The sequence below is a fragment of the Engraulis encrasicolus genome, chromosome 14 (assembly GCF_034702125.1).
Source record: "Engraulis encrasicolus isolate BLACKSEA-1 chromosome 14, IST_EnEncr_1.0, whole genome shotgun sequence".
Lineage (NCBI taxonomy): Eukaryota > Metazoa > Chordata > Actinopteri > Clupeiformes > Engraulidae > Engraulis > Engraulis encrasicolus.
The window spans coordinates 5,747,187-5,768,558 of record NC_085870.1 but is presented as its reverse complement, the minus strand read 5'-3'; the positions used below and the strand labels follow the sequence as shown (position 1 = coordinate 5,768,558).

At 44.1% G+C, this 21,372-nt stretch overlaps 1 protein-coding gene across 1 annotated transcript in view; it reads left to right on the top strand.

Annotated features, from left to right (window-relative positions):
* Positions 1 to 4,563: 4,563 nt before the first annotated feature.
* The window catches only part of lactbl1b (lactamase, beta-like 1b), a 72,447-nt gene continuing 55,638 nt past the window's right edge, over positions 4,564 to 21,372 (top strand). The window contains exon 1 of the mRNA XM_063214831.1: positions 4,564 to 4,587. Coding sequence (XP_063070901.1) covers positions 4,581 to 4,587 — 7 coding nt within the window. The 5' untranslated portion in view covers positions 4,564 to 4,580. The remainder of the gene's footprint in view (positions 4,588 to 21,372) is intronic.

Here is a 21,372-nt window from a genome sequence, read left to right as displayed (position 1 = left end):
TAATTTGTTGCAAGGACCGAATATGTGTTTCTCATTGCAATATGGGGAATAGGATGGATCTAGAGTTACTCACACGGTGACTGTGACTGTGCATCAGCACCTACACAGCAATGAAGTCAAAAATGATTTTAGAGTGGGTACCTTGAATGTTAAATTGGGTTTGCACCATTGGGGAACATTTTGAAGTTCTGGAAGCTGTGCTCAGCAACTGTGGGTATAGTGTCCCCTGTTTGAAGCATACGGTATCTAATACTAAGTTGAACCAATCTGAAACGATCCATAGGCTAGCTACTTATTGTATATGTATTGTATGCTATGTGTTTATACACTCTACTGTTGCTTTACTGATTGGCATTATACTTGGGAGACATGGAGGGGGAGATTCCCCGTTTGCCAACACTTTCTAGAATAAAGTTGAAAGGCCTACAGTATGTAATTTGGGTTTGAAAGTGGTACTGCTAGGCAATACTAAGGGGGGGTTGCCATGGCAATACTGGCAACACTGTTGATGGCAGCTATGACAGAGAGAAGTGGAGTAGGCAGTAGGCAGAGAGAGGTGGAGTAGGCAGGAGGCAGAGAGGAGTGTAATACATTTAAAAATCATTATTCAGTCTCTCTTGCTATGAGCCTCAGACCACCAAACTTTCTTTTTGGAAAACATATCACGTAGTGACATATCATGCCCGTGGGGATAGGGCCGTGGCATGCCCCCATAATCGCAGCACGCCATTAAAACATGGCACTCCCGCAATATGACTCATTGATAAATCATTTAAACAGACAGACAGACACACGCACGCACGCACGCACACAACCACTACCACCACCGTGTGTGACCGCACGCACAAACGCACGCACACACACACACACACACACACACACACACACACACACACACACACACACACACACACACACACACACACACACACACACACACACACACACACACAGACACACACACACACACACACACACACAGACAACCACTACCACCATGGTGCGTGACCGCATACACACACACACACACACACACACACACACACACACACACACACACACACACACACACACACACACACATGCACGCTTTTGTCAGTGTGGGTCATTGCCCAGCATCTATTATGTCTGTGTGTGCAGGGAAGCCAACAGGGGAGGGGACAAAGGGGTCAAGTGTCCTGAGCCCAAGGAGACAGGAGGCCCAGAATTGGGTCCTCAATACATTGTACTGTATGTACTGGGTTTGGGGCCATTTCAGATGACTTTGTCCTGGGCCCAGCCAACGTTGTGGGCGGCCCTGTGTGTGGGAACTGTATGTGCCTGTGCCTGTGTGACTGTATGTCATACTACAAACTGTAAATCAGATTGCAATCTTCTCATGACAGACTTATAGGTGAGTGCATGAACACTTGTTTCAGGCTTTATGACCCCACAGAACTGTATCTGGCAACGCCAGGATGAAATGTCTAGTTTTGATTTAGCCTACACTGGGGTTCAGTTAATGAGTACCATGACACACTATTGAGTGTTATGTTTACTTGGCTCCTGTGGGACTTGAAAATACACACTGCACAGCACACTACTGCTGCACCCATACAATATGCAGGCTTCACTGTACAGTATGCCCGTGGGGACCCAGTCAGGCTAGGGTCATTTTCCAACCCTATATCCTGTCTCTCTCTCTACAACTCATTTCCTGTCTCCTACTATCCTATGAAATACAGACCAGAAAGTGAAAAAAAGAATAAACACATTGCAAGGTCATCTTAGGTTTTTGTTTGTGTGAGATGTAATAGACTACCTGGCATGATGTGGCCCTTTTAAACATTCAGATGGTTCTTTTGTATCTACCGGAAATGTCAAATTAAGGCCATTACCATTACCCATCTGCACCCCTCAGAATGGCAAAGTGTGGGCTTCTCAGTTCTTTCCCTTTATTCAGATTACCTACCTTCAGTCAGGTGACCAAAATAAATGGTCTATGACATAGACTCTATGGCGTCTCTGGGGTATGACTTCAACTTCATGTTGTTTTTATATCCATGTGTGACCCATCTAATGTGGATTGAATGTTTTGAAACTGATTGCATTTTAATCTTATTCACAGTTTGTCACAAAATAATAGTATTGTTAATAATAATAATAACTTGGTTTTATAGTGCCTTTCAAGGAACCCCAGGTCGCTGTACAATTAAAGGGGGGGGGTGAAGGAGCAAGGGGAAAGGACCGGTTAAAGTCCATGCCTCTGTGAATAGATGGGATTTAAGGTGCTTCTTGAACAGTGTGGGGGCTTGGCGTATGTTGGGAGTAGACCATTCCATTGTGTGGGTGCAGCAACACAGAAAGATCTGTCACCAAAAGTACAGAGTCTGGCTTGGGAAATGGTAAGATGGTCCTTTCCAGAGGACCGCAGAGACCTGGACTGGGAGTGGGGTTGGAGGAGTTCATAGAGGTACTGCGGATCAAGAGAGTGAAGTGATTTATGTCAAGAGAAGAATTCTGAGTGCTGTCTGAGTGTGGGAGTGATGTGTTGCCACCGCTTTGTGCGAGAAATTATCCTGACAGCTGAATCCCAACTTCATCAGATTTTGGGTTCGATAAAAAGTGAAAAAAATGGGATGAAAAATAATTTGATAATGCTTTGAGCATATCTTTTTTCAATCATGCAAATTAGTCACCTGTGACTCTTTTTGGAGGAACATAATGAACATGGAACATGACCTTAAAGCTAAACACTAATTGTGGTTAAGTTTGTGAGTCCAAGAACCCCTGCTGATTAAAAAGGCCATGTTAGACAACGTTAGAACTGCTTTTACAATAACACCATAATGGGAATCAACGCCCTGAAGAAGGCCATAAGGGCCGAAACGCGTAGGCATTGTAGCCAAATAAAAAAGTTTAAAAAAAATTGCAACCTTGAGTGCCTCAGCATCTGTCTTCCTGGACCAAGTTTGAGAGCCCCTACACTGATGAGCACCAAGGAAAAAAGGTGAAGACCCAGAAGCACTCCAATTACCTGCTTGTGTTCAATACAAATGGACTGTCTTCATGCAGTTGGGTTTGTTTGGCATCTTTTCCCCCAGACATGAAAGAGGAGAGAGTGTACCATTACATTAAACAGTAATGAATTATAATGCCACACTGTAATTAAATGGCTGTTAGATGAGATAGATGCAGCGTGCCGATCAGCCGCGTCGATGTCACAGCAGCAAGAGGTGAGTGAGATAATGACTTTAATGTCGTTAACTAAAATCCTTTTCAATTTATGTGTGCGTTTTCCTTTTTTCAGGCAACAGCAGAGGCGCATGATGACAGCGCATCGCTGACTCAAAGAAAATCTATCGCCTGCCCTCTCTAATGTGTACTCGTTTAATGAACCGTTAATATCTCTTATCATGAAGAGACGGCTTATCTGGTCCCAGCGCCACGGACCCCCGTGTCTGCATTCGCTGAGAAGGCTGCCTTCTAATCTGGCCACCTGCATGGGAGAGAAAAATATTCATTTGCGACAGCAGACAGATGTCTGTATGTTTTTCGCCTCCATTCCGATGAAATTCAAAACGAGCCTGAATGTAGGTCGAACAATGAATATGATGAGCTTTGTTATGTCAAAGGTGAGGACACACCAGTGGCAGAACAACTGCACACAGGGCCCCAAGGCAAAACATTGATAGTAGGGCCCCCCATACTGCTTGCCAAGGCCTGAATAGGGCCTCCGGCACCACCAATACAGGGGGCCCTAATCCCAGGGGCGAATGCCCTAATCGCCCCTCCCTATAGTTCTGCCCCTGTGCCACACTGCCTGTTCTTGCCACCATGGGCAAATTCTCTGTACAAAAAAATAACAAAAAGGTTGGCAACTGGACATAATCAGTATTCAAGAGATGATGTTTGTTTTCCCTACACAAGTTGTTTTGCTACTTTAAGTCCCAGATGGACTCATGCCCAGTTTTGAATGAGACAGATATGACAGTTTGTAACTGTCAAATGATTCATACAGGAAGACGCAAAGACAGGGTATTTTACTTTGTGTGGTCACCACAGATAACCACACTTTGAAAATGGGGTTTGTACATAATGAAAGTCTACTTAAAAGCTTGATTTGAGGCCAAAGATTTTTTTTTCATCTCTCTCAAACTTGTTTGAAGCAGAGGCAAGCACAGATTGATATACACATGGTCTTGCAAGCTGTCAGTTTCTCTCAGTCCCCTGTCCTCTTTTTTGTCCTTTTTTTCAATCTCTGCGACTCCAACAAACACACATCATCATACAAAGGAACACAGCTATCTATTTTTTTCTCTCTCTCTCTCCCTTTTACGAGGGCATCCATTTTGCCTGCGTTGGCAGATGTTGATGGTGGCAGCTGCAGATAATCCTCAAGTACTGGGCCTTGGTACATGTCGGAATTAACTCTGAATGTAACATCTGTCGGGCTCCTCTCCTCTCTCTGGGCTCCACTCTACAGCACAGTTACGTGCACAGACAAGTGGAACTCAGACCGCCAGACATCCACATCGCCCCTCGCATTCTCAAGAGGAGGAAAAAAACAAACAACTCACGCCTGCCCGCCACCGTCCCGTATGGCTGGTAAGTTTTTTCGCAAATCTGCAATGGGGTTCCTGTTTGTTGTGATGCCTTGTGGGTGGGGGTGCATGTTTGTGTTACTTAGTTTGTTTGTCTTGTGGTTCTGAATCGCATGTGTGACGAGCTGCAAAATGGAGTCGGTTGACTTGTAACTAAAACCATTCTTGGACATGATGTTATACTTTATATTTTGAAGTAGTAGAATGTGTATTTAAACATTGATGGGGGAATTTTCGGCCTCTGAGGCCAAGGTAAGTGGTAATTGATCATCAACAGACGATTGATTTGGAATTTCTGAATTTCTGGAATTGATTTTCTGAAGGAGTGCTAAATAGATTGGTGGTGGTCCCTTTGTGTGCCTTTCTCACTGAGTTTGGTGCTGTAGTTCTTATCTAGAGGTCCTCTGAAGAGCATCATTGGAGGCCGTGACTTAAAGGAGAGGGTCATATCACATTTGATTAGCACACACAGTGTTTTATATTTACAAAATACTCGTCTTATTTCAACCGTTAAAAGCAATGTTATATAATCTTGGATCACATGTATTTAAGCGCTCTTAACACCAGGCGTTCTCCCCCGTGGCCATCACTCTGAATAATATATGCACAGCAATATGCACAGAGCAGAGATGTCAAAACAGATGTCCGTTACATGTCGGAAATTGCAGCTTATCGTCTTTAAGATGTAAGGTGAACATACTCGAGGGCGTGTCTTGACTACACATCACATGGGTGACCCATGTGCTTACCAGTTCACATGGCCAATAGGCAGCACCAGTGCCGAAGGCAGCACCAATGAAATTGCTCTGTTTGGGACCTTGTATTTTTTTTATATATATTTTTTTTACTTTCTTAGTGCTCACCACTGCAGAATCTAATGTTTGAAGAAAAAGGATGGCTAATGATATTGACTCTGCAAATGGAGGCATACCTGAGGATTTCCTGGAATAATTAAAGAGTTTAAAAGAGAAAAATCGAATCAAATTGAACCTCAAGTTGTAGTCTTGTAGCAGGTTGTCCGCAAAAGTAATCATGTGGTATGTCTGAGTGTCTGACTCATCAGCCAGAGCCCTATCTCTCATGGTCACAACAGGGCTGCACAGGCACTTAAGGGTGGTTTATGCCTCGAGATCAGCGTCACTGCATCATGATGCAGTGAGCCGCGCAGTTAACGTAGTGAAGCCCCCCCCATCACGCAGGTACTCTGGGGCACCTCCCCAAAATTGTGTCTCGACGCAGGGAGCGACGGCGTGAAAGGGCGAAAATAGGTCTCTGATTGGTCCTCTCGACCAGCCTGCTCTGTCCTCGAGTCGAGAACAAGCGCTACTTCCTTGTTCTAACCTTCGTCGGTCTACGGACTGTGAGCTCTTCATTAAATAAGTTGCCCGTGCTTTGTTGTTTGATTTATTTACACGAACCGAAGACAACACATGCGCTTGCAAGTTACGACGCTGAAGTTATTTGGACAGTTGAACAGTGGTTCCGAGGTCGAGGAAACATTCCGCTTCGTCCTCGACAAATGAGCCACTTCTTTGTTCCAAACTACTACTGTGGCTGCCAGTGCGATCAAACATGCACGTGATATAAAGATTTAATGTTTCATTTTCATTCTCGTCGAGTTTGTGATGCTAAAAAACAACCGACACGTCTAGTTTACTCTTTGTATTGAAGGCAGTTTCAGCGTGGAATGACATCGCGCAGACCGTGCTTCAAAACAGGGCATAAACAAGAATTAACTGCATCATGGCTGCGTCAAGCTCACTCTGTGGCACAAGTAGGAAGCATAACTGAGCCTTTAATCTGTGGCTCTTCGTAAATCTTAATGAAGGTATAGCTCAGTGGTTCTCAAACCTTTTCCATCATTCCCCCCTTCAGAGGGTCTGAATGCTTCCGAGCCCCCCCAAGCAACAGCGGTAGCCTACTCGCGCAGACTGATTTTGCAATCGGTGCGCAGAATCAAAGGAAAGGTGACTGGTGATATTAAACAAAAAGGGACTGCAGTCGAGTACAAATTCATGACAATTAATCATATAATGTTGGTGAGGGCTTTAAACTTATTGACTTATTGGCGAGACAGGAAATCATTTCCTTAGGGGGAAAAACCCAAAATTAGATGTCACACGCCCCCCCTGAGATGCCTTCGCGCCCCCCTTTGAGAAACACTGGTAGAGCTATTCACAGACTACAGGCTACAAGGCTGGGCAGGCACAAAACTGGTGAAGTCAGCCCACATATTTGATTTAAAACTACAGTATATAGGCTGTACCAGGTGAAAGGAGAGGAGCACAAATGCAGCAAGACGAGATATGAATGATCACATGGTTCAGGACCCCATTATGAACCATCTAGATTGTATGGCTTTCATGCACATCCAATTGACTTTCAATTTGCCACCAGTGCTCGAAGGTCAGATATTTTCTGCCGTAAACAGTGAATTGCACATGCAACTGCTTGCAACCGAGTCCACGTACTTGCTTCAGGACGATTTGAGTACTTTGCACGATACTGGAGGTATCATCCAGGGGGGCAGATAGCCAACAGAGCTCTCATTAATCTTTCCCATCATTGTTTGACTCTACTGCAAACTCAACATGGAAGTGGACAGCCAGCCTCCCACATCCCCTTACGCTTTCTGTGTGTCCTAGGGCTGCAGCAGTTTCTCAGCAGTGTTGCCAGATTGGGCTGTTTCCCGCCCAATTGGGCTGCTTAGGATGGCCGTGTGCGGGTAAAAATGGCATTTAGCAGAAAAACCCGCCCAATTTTTGCCATAGACATCAATAGAATTGGGCGGGATTTTGTGCTTCTAGGCAGGTGTGGCTGCAGCCATAAAGGCTGGCAGGATTTTTCTTTTTGCACATTTCATGTTTGCACAAATAAAGATGTTTTATTTATATTTTGTACTTGAAAATATTGCACATTTTGTATGATGATTATGACTATTAAAATTATGTTTTATTATGGAGAAAGATTGTACATTGAATGTGAAATGCACTCAAACTCCCACGATGCATTGTAGATGATGATGTCACTTCCTCTTCAAAGTTAATGAATGAAGGCTACTACTAGCGTTAATGTTTTTGGCATGGAGAAAGGGTAGCGTTTGTTTTGAGCTCCCGCAACTTAACTTCAAGTGTATCTGAAGCACAAGGCTTCATCAAGTTTACTGTGAGCTGAAAGTTGAAGTCATCATTTTCCTCTTGGTCTATAACCCGGCAAAGTGGTATGTTGTATTTTATTTTATCTACTATTTTTATAACATTGGAGTCTGTGTGTGTGTTTATGGATATATGAGTAATGTTGTTATGTGTTTGTCTGTGTTTGTGTCAGTTCTACGGTGTACAATAAAGAAACACATCAGTACGAGAACCTGGTCTTGGCGTTAATACCGAGGGGAGAATCAGTAGAACACTACGGTGAACGCGAGGACTGAAGGACGAGAAGCAGCCGAGCTGAAACGCTGTGGTGGAAGTCGTGGCGAACGGAACAAAGGACGAGAAGTCGCCGACCCTGAATGCGTTTCGTCCGGCAAAGGAGTTCGGAAAGAAAGACGGAGTAGTTCCACAACTCGACTGCGTGGATTTCGGTGCGGGCCCAAAGCAAGGAGCACACAGCAAGGCAAGCAAGGAAACGCTTAAGGTTGGTGGTGCCTTTGAAGTTGCACAGTGTGTGTGACTTGCCCTCAGAACTGTCATCGTCTTCTACCCGCGGAGTTTAAAGGATTTATGAACGTTTCCATTCATCGAACTGTTTTGAAGAGTAAGCTGATGCTTAAACCAGCACTTGAAAGTTATCACGTGAAGTTTGCACAGGTTGAAATTGCTGTTTGCACAATTCTACATTGCTATATTTGTACAGAACTTCGTTTGCTTGGATTCTTAAATTAATGTGTTGTGGCCTATTGCACATTGTAGCCATTTATGCATGTTTGCACTGATTTCCTTGAACCTTTGACCTGTTTTTTTTCTTTCTTTTTTTCTCTTCTTCATCTAATCCTCTGAGTGATGTTTGGGTGTTGCCTTTGCAAATGAGTGCAGTTATTGGTCTGGACCTCTAGGCTACACTTAATAAGTCTACAGTTTATACCATTTAAAATCTTATTGAAGCTTACTGGTGCTACATAGGCCTATTTATGCAACAATATAGGCGTTCCTTTCAAATTACTTTATTTCATTAATGTATAAGTAGCATAACAACAAGATAAAATGTCACACTCAAGGGAAATAACAATACAAAACACACAAAATGGAGACCTTCCTGACCAAGACGATTCTAGAAAAGTTGTAACTAAAGATGACATTCAAGCAGAAAACACAGAGGCTCCCGAACCTAAAGAGGAGGGCGGCGACGCCACAGAGGAGGAGACAGAGGAGCCACTTAGGAGGAGCCAGCGTCCACGTGTTCTTTCAGAAAAAGGAAAACAATTACAAGAGGCCAAACTGAAAGACTTGCTAAAGACATTTGATCGCATGTATAAAAGGTGGAAATATCATATTAACGGATTAAAGAGAGCAATTAAGGGCCAAGAAGACTCAGACTTTATTGTGGAAATTATTGCTGCTATTAATGTCCAACAAAATGATTTAAATACCACCTATGAAAGAATCCGAGCCATTTCAGTACCTGACCATGAACTGAGGAGAAGGAATGACTGCTGCTGTGCTATAACTAAGGCTGCAAGGGAAAAGGCCCTGTGTTTTATCAGTGCTACAGGTAACCCAGATGACATACCCTGGCCTGAGGCTGATTCTGTGTTCGACCCCACAGAGTCCAGTGTCCGCTCTCTGCGATTGTGCCCAACCTCCAGAGTTTCTAGCCGTGTGTCCATCAAGCCTACACAGGAAAAGCAGCAACAAGCTGCAGCCGAGGTGGCAGCAACACATGAGGTTCTTAAAATTATGAAAACCCAGCATGAATGTGAAGAAGAGATCAGAGAACTGGAAGCAGAGGAGAAGAAGATAACTGCACAGCGAGAGGCAAAGGAACGTGAAATGGAGGCAGAAAGGGCAAGGGAAACGGCTGTGTTTGTAACAGAAAGTGCGGCTAGAAAAAGAAAGTTGGAGGAAAAGAAAAAGGAGGTGGAACGTTTAGAGGAGTTGAAAAGACACAATGCTGCACAGGCCAGACTTAAAATTTATACTGAGGAAGACCTGCAAGAACACGCTGCATCAGTCCCGCAGCACACACAGAGCATTCATGCTACTGTAGGCACCACATGGGATCCTGCTGCCTACTCCTCAGTTCCCTTGCAAGCCCAATTAAAAAAGCCTTCTTTCACGCTGCTACCTCCTGTAGTTCAGGTACAAGACCAACCTACTTCAGTACTTCAGCACATACCGAACAGTCATGACATTGTAGGCTCCACATTGAAACCTGCGGCCTACTCTTTTGTTCCTTTGCCAGCTCCATTAAGCAGGCCTTCTTTCACCCTGCCACCTCCTGTTGCCCGCCTACAAGACCACCTTAGGTCAGCACCTCAGCTTATACAGAGCGCTCATGCCACTGCAGGCACCATGTTGGATCCTGCGGCCCGTTCATTTGTACCTGTTCAAGTTCCAGCAAGTTGGCCCTCTGCTACACTACCACCTCCTATGGCTCTTTCACATGGCCACAGCATTGAAACAGCAGCACCTGCTTGTACAGCGGTTCCTCAAGTTGACATGCAAGCCACCTCTGCTGACTCCACCAATGACCTTGTACGGATGCTTGCTGATGCAATAGCAGCCAACAGAATTCCTATTCCGGAGCCTGCTATCTTTTTTGGAAATCCTTTACAATATACAGACTGGAAGATGTCCTTTAACACACTTATCCATCGTAAGAACCTACCGGCTCAGGAAAAACTCTTCTTCCTGCGAAAGTATGTAGGAGGAGAGGCCAAGCGTGCAGTTGAAGGATATTCTCTTGTCGGAACAGAAGACGCGTATACAGCTGCATGGAGCATGCTTGATGATCGTTTTGGAAACCCTTTTGTTATTGGCAAGGCATACAGAGACAAAATTCAATCATGGCACAAAATCTCCTCTAGAGACGGCAAGGACCTCCGGGAGTTTGCAGATTTCCTGACCAGTGTCACAACAGCCATGTCTCATACTCAAGGTTTGCAAACATTAAACGACTGCGTCGAGATTCAAAAAATCGCTGCCAAATTGCCAGACTGGTTGAGTTCCCGCTGGAACCGAACAGCAACGCTGTTTCAGTATGAACACAAGGTCTTTCCTGACTTTAAGTTATTTGTTACGTTTCTCAACACAGAAGCCAGGATAGCTTGCAATCCCATTACGTCATTCCAAGCACTGAAAGAGTCAGAGCAAGAAAATTATAGACCAAGTGATTCAGATCACAAGCTTCACAGATACCGCAATGCCTCTGCGAAAACTCTCTCTACAAGCTCAAGTGAAAAGACCAGTTATGTATGCAAGTTCTGCAAATGGTCTGGACATTCTCTGAACAAATGCAGGAAATTCATGGAAATGCCAGTTGAGGATAGAGTGAAGTTTGTGCAACTAGAGAAATTGTGCTTTGGCTGTCTTAAGGTTGGACACAGCTCCAAGGCCTGTGCTGCAAGAAGTGTCTGTGAGAGGTGTGAGAAACGCCATCCAACTTGTCTACATCAAGATCGTGAGAGGAGCACAACATCTCAATCTCATCAGCTGCAGCAAGCGGTCAGTGGGGAACCTGCTGAAAGCAAACATGAGCAACCCAATGAACATGTAGAGGTACAGCAAGCAACTTCAAACAGAGTCATCCAGCAGGACAGAAACACCCACACATCATCAATTCTCCCTGTGTACGTGTCATCAACAGCTAATCCTGAGGAAGAGATTTTAGTGTATGCTTTGCTCGACACTCAGAGCGACACTACCTTTATTCTGAAGGATGTAGCTGACCTGTTGCATGTAGAGAGAGATCCTGTGAGGCTCAAGATTTCAACAATTACATCGAGATCGATGGTTGTGTCAAGCAGCAAGATGCGTGGCCTACAAGTAAGAGGCTTGATGTCTGATGAGAGAATCAATCTTCCAATAACATACACAAGAGAATACATACCTGCCAATAAGTCTGATATACCCACCTGTAAGACTGCCAGGGGTTGGCCTCATTTGGAACACCTAGCTGACAAGATGCCGCCTGAGCTTGACTGTGAGGTTGGATTGTTAATCGGTTACAATTGCCCCCAAGTTCTGCTTCCCAGAGGCGTGGTGAGTGGAAAGGAAGGCCAACCATTTGCTCAGAAGTCAGTGTTGGGGTGGAGCATCATTGGCTACAGCAATCTGGATAATGATTTAGCAGATGACATTGGAATCAGTCACCGAGTCATCTCAAGAGAAATCACTCCAACACCCGAGCCACTTAAGTCTGAGGTCCACTTTGTGTATCGAACTAAGGTGAAAGAAATGCTCACTCCAGCAGACATACTGAAGATCTTTGAGTCTGATTTCACAGAGAGCAGTGGAGAAGATGGAGTGCTGTCTCAAGAAGATCTTCGTTTTCTAGCCAAGCTGAAAGAGGGCATCAAGCAAAAGGATGACGGACATTTTGAAATGCCATTACCCTTTAAGCAGGACAAGCCAGCACTGCCAAGTAATGTAGCTTGTGCTGAACACCGTCTCCAGTGCCTAAAGAGACGTTTCAGGAAAGACGAGCAATACTGTAAAGACTACAGGGCCTTCATGACAGACATCATAGCTCGTGGCGACGCAGAGAAGGTTCCTAATGAGGAGATCAGTAAGCAGCCTGCTTGGTACATCCCACACCATGGGGTTTATCACCCTCAGAAACCGGGCAAGATTCGGGTGGTATTTGACTGCTCTGCGAGATTCAAGGGCATATGCCTGAATGAACATCTTTTGACTGGACCAGATCTCACAAACACCCTCATAGGAGTCCTGTGTCGCTTCCGCAAGGGTCAAGTTGCCATCATGTGCGATGTGGAACGCATGTTCCATCAGTTCCATGTTGCTAAAGAAGACCAGGATTACCTCCGCTTCTTGTGGTGGGAGGGTGATGAGTTGGAAGCACAGCCATCAGTGTTTCGTATGCGAGTACATCTCTTCGGTGCTGCCTCTTCGCCTGGGTGTGCCAACTTCGGGCTCAAGCATCTTGCTACTCAAGGTGAGGGAAAGTTCAGCCAAGCTGCAGCAAGATTCGTCCAGCGCAACTTCTATGTTGATGATGGATTGACGAGCGTTGAAAGTGATGAGGAAGCTGTGCAGCTAGTGAAAGACGCTAGAGACCTCTGCAAGTCTGGTAACCTCCACCTGCACAAGTTCGTCTCCAACAGCAAGCAGGTGATCGCATCATTGCCAAGAGAGGAATGTGCGGAAAGTGCTGCAGACTTGGATTTTGATCTAGGCCAGGCTAAGGTGGAACGAGCACTTGGAGTGCAGTGGTGCGTTTCATCTGACACATTCCAGTTCAGAGTAACTGTTAAAGAAAACCCATTCACTAGAAGAGGTGTTCTCTCCACAGTAGCTTCAGTGTTCGATCCACTAGGGTTTGTGGCACCCTTCATTCTGACAGGGAAAAAGATATTGCAAACCATGTGCAGAGATAAAGTAGGCTGGGATGAGCCACTTACAGAGGAGCTGAAGCCGTGCTGGGAGTTATGGCTCAGAGATCTTCAAGACTTAGCCACAGTTAAGATATCACGTTGCTATGTGCCACCAGCATGTAAGGATGTTCTGAGTTATGAATTGCACAACTTCGCTGATGCTAGTGTGTTTGGGTATGGAGTCTGCTCTTACCTTAGAACAGTGATGAAGAACAGAGAAGTGCATTGCTCACTAGTTATGGGCAAAGCAAGAGTGGCCCCAACGAAGGTGACAACGATTCCCAGACTGGAGCTTTCTGCAGCAGTTGTGGCCAGCAGGATCGGCGACCTGCTTCAGAGAGAACTGGAGTTGGATGAACTCAGTCAATTCTATTGGACAGACTCAAAGGTTGTTCTGGGCTATATTAACAATGATGCAAGACGGTTTCAAGTTTTTGTAGCCAATAGAATACAGCAAATCAAATCCAGCACAGAGCCTTGCCAATGGAGGTATGTGGCCACAGAACACAACCCAGCGGACCATGCATCTCGTGGGCTCACTGCAAATGAACTTCTCAAGTCCAACTGGTTCACTGGACCAAATTTCCTGTGGCAAAGAGACCTCCCTGAGGAGGAGATCAAGGGAGAAGTCTGTGTTGATGACCCAGAACTCAGAAGGGCCCAAGTCCTCACGACAAAGGCAACTGAGCAAACACCTCTGTTAAGCCGCTTGCAAAAGTTTTCAGACTGGGGAAGAATGATCAAGGCCACAGCCAGACTTAAGCGTCTTGCAAGGACTTTGAAAGGACTCAAAGAAAGTTCAGAGTTGACAACGCTGGATGAGAGGAAAGATGCTGAGCTATTCATCATTCGCCTGGTTCAAGAAGACGTGTTCTGTACAGAAATCAAGGCTCTTAAAGAAAAACAGGAAGTTACGTCAACTCAAGCCTTCAGGCTGCACAAGTTACACCCATTTGTGGACAAGCACAATATCTTGAGGGTGGGAGGAAGACTGACTAAAGCAACACTCCATTCCGACGTTAAGCAACCTGCTATTCTCCCAAAGGGCCATCATGTCTCTCGGCTTCTCATTAAACATTTTCATGAACAAATTTGTCATCAAGGCCGTGGTATGACGATGAATGAGATCAGGTCTAAGGGCTTTTGGATTCTGGGATGTAGCAGTGAAGTGTCTTCCATCATATACCTGTGTTTGAAGTGCAGGAAGTATCGCAAGAGCACGCAAGAGCAAGTCATGGCAGATTTACCCCCTGAAAGGTTAGCGGCTACTCCTCCATTTACTTACAGCGGCATGGACTGCTTCGGTCCCTTCTATGTGAAAGAGGGAAGAAAGGAGTTGAAAAGATATGGCCTCCTGTTTACATGTATGTGCTCAAGGGCAGTTCATATTGAAGCACTTACTGATCTCAGTTCAGACTCATTCCTGAATGCATTGCGCTGCTTTATCTCCATTCGTGGGAATGTCAGGCAGCTCCACAGTGATCAAGGCACAAACTTTGTTGGCGCAAAAAGAGAGTTCCAAGAACTCATGAAAGGATCCACTGAAGAGCGCATGAAAGAGCTGGGCTGTAGTTTCATTTTCAACCCGCCCTCCTCCAGTCACATGGGTGGAGTTTGGGAACGACAGATCCGAACAGTGCGAAGTGTCTTGACGGCCATCTTGGATCAGTCTGGCAGAGCCTTGGACAGCTCATCGTTGAGAACATTCATGTATGAAGCAATGGCGATAGTGAATAGCCGACCTTTGACATCTGAGAATCTGAATGATCCATTAGCACCAGAGCCATTAACTCCCAATCATATTTTGACAATGAAGTCTGAAATAATTGCCCCTCCTCCTGGAGAGTTCTCTAGGGAAGACCTTTATCTGAGGAAGAGGTGGAGGAGAGTTCAATATCTAGCCAATGAGTTCTGGCGCAGATGGAGGAAAGAATATGTATTGAACTTGCAACAAAGAGAAAAGTGGTACAAGAACCGCCGGAACACAAAAGTGAATGACATTGTTTTACTGCAAGATGACCTAGCCCCACGAAACCATTGGAAGCTGGCTAAGGTCGTTGAAGTCTTTCCAGGGTCAGACGGCCGGGTCAGAAAGATCAAACTTTTAGTTAGTGATGCGACATTGAATGATAAAGGTGTACGCACCACTAAACCTGTGTATCTAGAAAGGCCCATACACAAAATAGTCTCTTTACTTGAGTCAGAATAAGGTATTAGTTTAATCAAGGTGATTAATTCATTACCTAGCTTTCATGCTTATGTGTAGTGTGCGTGTGTGTGTGGGTGTGTGTGTGTTGATCGTGTGAACTTACCTCTGCGGTTCCATTATCTCACGTTGTGTGATGGTGGGAGTGTGGCTGCAGCCATAAAGGCTGGCAGGATTTTTCTTTTTGCACATTTCATGTTTGCACAAATAAAGATGTTTTATTTATATTTTGTACTTGAAAATATTGCACATTTTGTATGATGATTATGACTATTAAAATTATGTTTTATTATGGAGAAAGATTGTACATTGAATGTGAAATGCACTCAAACTCCCACGATGCATTGTAGATGATGATGTCACTTCCTCTTCAAAGTTAATGAATGAAGGCTACTACTAGCGTTAATGTTTTTGGCATGGAGAAAGGGTAGCGTTTGTTTTGAGCTCCCGCAACTTAACTTCAAGTGTATCTGAAGCACAAGGCTTCATCAAGTTTACTGTGAGCTGAAAGTTGAAGTCATCATTTTCCTCTTGGTCTATAACCCGGCAAAGTGGTATGTTGTATTTTATTTTATCTACTATTTTTATAACATTGGAGTCTGTGTGTGTGTTTATGGATATATGAGTAATGTTGTTATGTGTTTGTCTGTGTTTGTGTCAGTTCTACGGTGTACAATAAAGAAACACATCAGTACGAGAACCTGGTCTTGGCGTTAATACCGAGGGGAGAAACAGCGGGTTTTGAGCAGTGCACATACAACACACACCATTGCTCTCATATATATCTGTCACCAGACACTGACTACCAAAGTTAAGTTAAGTTCTCATTAAAGTCATGCAGAAAAAGTGGAGAACCAGAAGGATTCCCAGCCAATTGGGCTACTTGGGGTGGCCGTCTGTGGATAAAAACGGGGAAAATTGGCAATTTGGCGTCTTCTTTTCTGCAGTTTTATGCCCATAATTTGTTAAAATTGGGCAGAATTTAACGCCTCTTGGCGTTTTTTTTTTTTATCACCTTTTGGGCGGGATGTGATCAGACACATCTGTACTTGACAGACCTTTTTTAATATTTATTTTCTTCAAAATGCTACTACTATTACCATGTCAGAACGCTAGAAAGGACTTTTTTTAGGAAAAGCACAAAAGCACAACAAATACCTCTTAATGTATGTCCTCTACAAGTCTTCTGTTGTCCAGTCTTGCACTTTAAATGTCTGTATGAGCACTGTCTATGTCCATACTGTCTTAAGTCCATGTATAAGTACTGTCTATGTCTATACTGTCTATGTCCTTACCTAGATTAGTCTATGTCTGTATGGGAAAGCAAGAAATGTAATTTCAAATTCTTTGTATGACCAGTGCATGTAAAGAAATTGACAATAAAACCCACTTGACTTGACATCTGGCAACACAGCAAGTGTGCGTGTGTCAGTGCATGTCAAGGTGGGCTTGAAACCCATCACCATCCCTTACCTCAAGGGGAAATGGAGGCCAAAGGGTTTCATCACTTAACAAAAAAGAGAAAATGGAATGCTTCACTGGGTCCTGTATCCAGTTGGTAAAAAAGGGTGCTCATCAAAAAGAACCAATTTGGCATGCCCTGATGAAGACAATGGGTCGAAACGCGTAGGCATGTAGCCAGTATTTAATAAAGGCTTTTTAACTTAAGTAAGGAGTGCCTCGAATAGTGTTTTTTATCTTTTCATGGGGGTTTCATCACTTCTTCCTTTTTGATCCAGCCAGCAGGACACAAGTCGTATTCCATTCAGATACAGGCTGAAGTTTGTTTCACTAAAGAAAGAGAAATATTTTTTTCTGAGAGGATTATAGTGGTTTCTGTTTAGAAATGCTAATTTCGATACCCCAACAGCAGCCTCTCATTAAGGCCTCTCCTCGGGCCTCTAAACACAAGCTGCTGTATGTGCACTGTGCCTCCAACCAATTTGGATTTCTCTCTGTCTCAGATTCAATCCTAATACTAATAATTGAAGAATGGGTCGGCTAAACAGTTTGTGTGTGTGTGTGTGTGTGTGTGTGTGTATGTGTGTGTGTTTGTGTGTGTGTGTGTGTGTGTGTGTGTGTGTGTGTGTGTGTGTGTGTGTGTGTGCGTGTGTGCGTGCGTGCGTGCGTGCGCTTGTGTTTCTATGTGTGTGTGTGTGTGAGAGAGAGAGAGAGAGAGAGAGAGAGAGAGAGAGAGAGAGAGAGAGAGAGATCATGCAAAGTATTAGAAAAAAAGAAGCCGTATGCTATACGTGCGCTCTAGCCAACAATACAATATAGTATATTTCGTCAATGACGTGAACATAGGGACTTGAAAAGTAATAGTTCTCCGGACTTGAAAGGTAACAGTTCTCCGGGACTAGACAATCTGTACAACAGAGCAAAGGCAATCAACTACACCCTGTTCTGTGCACATTTGTGTGATTTGAACAAAGTAAGTGGACAATAGATGTCAAGTCGCTGCAATAGGGCTATTCCAAGCTAGAATCCCTCAGCATGTGGCACTGTGATACACAGTGCTGTCTACGTAGAACGCGGGTATACGGAGTATACCCACTTCTAAATTTCAGGGATTTCAGTATACCCACTTAAAATTGATTGATCCGTTGTTTTGAATAGCACAAATATATACAGTATACCCACTTCAAAAAAATCTAAAATATACATACCCACCATAAAAAGTAGACTACACCACTGGTGATACATTACATACGTTGCAGCCAAAGGGGCTGAAGGTCCCTCTCCTGAATGGCCAGCTTTCTGCCTCCAGGGTGCCAAACTGGATGGCAGGCTTTGAAACCAGAGGGGAAACCATGTCTTTTGTGTTGTTCATATCTTTCACATTGAAGAAGGAAGTGCACCTGTGTTTCAAGTCAACCTTTCCTCTCTGAAAGTGACAACATATTCAGTCCTCTTTATATTAGGCAGCCATGTTGTGCTGTGTCTGCCTGTTTCCATTGCAAGGATCTGATCACTTAGCCTGTATTTGGTCAGGATTCAACCCTGCTTCACATCTCAGAGGTGATATTATGCAAATTTATATTCACGATTTTTTTATTATTATTATTATTTTTGATGTCTTTGTTTGACAAAAAGTCTTGGTTTGGAAGCAGCACTGGTCTGAGTGTGACGGAGGTCATCTTGCACCTGTTCACCCCCCTCGGGGATCGAACCTGCATCCTCGTCAACTACAACGATTCGGCAATGGGAGACACAGTACGATACCGCTGGGCCAAGAGACTAGTCTCTCGGCCCAACGGCACGAGACTCTATGAGGCTATCGGAGGGAGGTTTACCAACGTTCCACGCCAACTCTGTGCTAGTTAGCCTCCGTTACATGAGCTTGATGCATGTTAGTTCTTGTTAGTGAGTTTATATGCTTCAGTACCAGCTGGCATAAGGGACTCTTGGATGGATTTAGTTCCTGGGTATTTACGGCCTCAAAATGGAGTGTACTTTTAGGACATGATTTTAAATGAATCCAAAATTTTAATGCTTTTTTTTTGGAGTAGATACAGTTAATAGGTAACGGCATAATTTTGACCTACATGCTTTGTTTGTTGTTTCTGTTTGGACTTTTAGTATTGACTGACGCAATTCTGCATGTAGGGCTTCTATTGGATGATTGCAGGGCTGTAAATTAACACCCCCGAACCTGCAAATGCGGGTGAAATTTAATTTTAGCAAATAGAAAAAATGACCTGCTTGTCAAATTGGCTAATTTGACAAGCAGAGGAAAGCAGAGGAGAACAGCTGTCTGACCGAAAAGTGTCAGCGTAGTTGAGCATCATGCTTGTCCCATGCCAACCGTATCTCAATCATTTCGTGAAGTATTCACGAAAAAAGTCGATTAATTTTCGTGGTGCATTCACGTTATTGCCCGTTTTTCGTGGTAGGGCAACGAAACGCTGCCTATTCACTTGAATTGCCCGACTGTTGCCTAGCGACCCACTAGTTTGATGCCCTTTCGGTAGCCTACCGTCACATGGTAATCAAACATTTCAAACAAGCAATTTAGGGTTAGGTTTAGGGTCAAGGTTAGGGTTAAGGTTAGGGTTAAGGTTAGGGTTAGGGTTAGGGTTAGGTTTAGGGTTAAGTAGGGTTAAGGTTAGGGTTAGGTTTAGGTTTAGGTTTAGGTTTAGGGGACATAAGGCGTAAGTACCGAAAGGGCGTCGAATTAGTGAGTCCCGAGTGTATCAGCAGTGTTCTGTCAGCACCCCCTCCCCGCCCCTGCAGACGCTTGGATAACCATAGCAGCAGTGGGTCAATTCAAGTGAATAGGCAGCGTTTCGTTGCCCTACCACGAAAAACGGACAATAACGTGAATGCACCACGAAAATTAATCTGTTTTTTTTTTCGTGAAGACTTTACGAAAGGCGTGAGATAGGGCTCCCCATGCAGTGTCATGCTGAGAGGAACCCAGACCTCACTTATACACGTAGCACAATATGCTGTATAATGCTGTCAAATACTTCGCACCAGATTGATATACCTATGTTTAGATTATAACATTTGGATTTACATGGAGGGTTCTGCAGGCTTTTTATATGATTACTTCGGCAATACGAATGTCTTATTCGCCATTGAATTGAATTGAATTGAATTGAATTGAATTGAATGAGAGAGTGGGTATTCAAATGCCTGTTTGTTTGTATATTAGTGTGTGTGTGTGTGTGTGTGTGTGTGTGTGTGTGTGTGTGTGTGTGTGTGTCTGTGTGTGTGTGTGTGCAGAATATGAATAACTGGGATAGGTATACTTCAAAGGGTGGTTATCACCTTGTACGTTTCACATTAGAATTTACTGTGTGTGTGTGTGTGTGTGTGCGTGCCTGCCTGCCTGCCTGCGTGCGTGTGTGTGTGTGTGTGTGTGTGTGTGTGTGTGTGTGTGTGTGTGTGTGTGTGTGTGTGTGTGTGTGTGTGTGTGTGTGTGGTGTGTGTGTGTGTGTGTGTGTGTGTGTGTGTGTGTGTGTCTGTGTGTGTGTGTGTGTGTGTGTGTGTGTGTGTGTGTGTGTGTGTGTGTGTGAGGGGAGAGAAAGAGAGCGATAGAGAGAGAGTGTAAGCGATTGAGCATATGGGCACGTGAGTGTTGAAACCCTGAAGGTCGCATCATGAAAAGGAGGAAAACATCTTGTCAGTCCTGCTGCTTCAGGTGGTCGGTGCAGGGCATAGTCGATGATGCTATATTAGCTTTGAAGTGCATCAGTAGGCCCCTTGATGTCACCTTATACCTGCTCTCAGCACAGAGTCAGCCTTGGATTCCTATTCAGCCATGTTATGCTGTCAATGGAATAAGGACCATATGAAAACATGCAGGGAAGATATATTGGCCACACGCTACCTGACAGCTGAAATAAGTTACGTCTCCTTTATGCTGTGGGTGAAATGGTTACACTTTTGACTGTTAAATTATGTTATATTTTCTTTTTTATTTTGTTTTTTTGTTTTTTAAATCCAAGGTTCAGCTTGTTACAACGGTTTCGAAGGCTATAATTACCAATGATAGCGATTGTTTTTCTAAGGCTTCTCATACCACGGACAGGGATATATCCATGTTTTCTTTTTTTAATCAAACCAGTGAAATGTGGTGCTTGTTTGTCTGAAGATGCCAGTAGTTTGGCAACCAGAGACAGGGCCATGTGGTAAGTGGTTTAGTTTATTTATCTGCTGACTAACAGATTGCACAAACATTTCGTCTTGTGTGGTACCCTTTGCCGGCATGGCAGGCTGTGCCATGTGTTTTCTCTCTCTTTCAGTCCATTACCCTTCCAGTGAACTGCCACAGACACAAATAGTGGGATCCAATAACATTGTCCCGAGCCTTGAATAATAATCACCCACTGATACTCAGTTTGACGGCACAGAACCAAAGCCACCACGGGTTTCATATTCATATTCATATTCATTCAGGGAAAACAAAGGTGATCTAATGTGACATGTTAATGGGGGAGGAAAAGCTTCCTGGACAGAAAGAAACTCTGTATTTAAGCTTGTTTCACAGGTAGCTCCTTTTGGAGAACAATCATGTACCAACT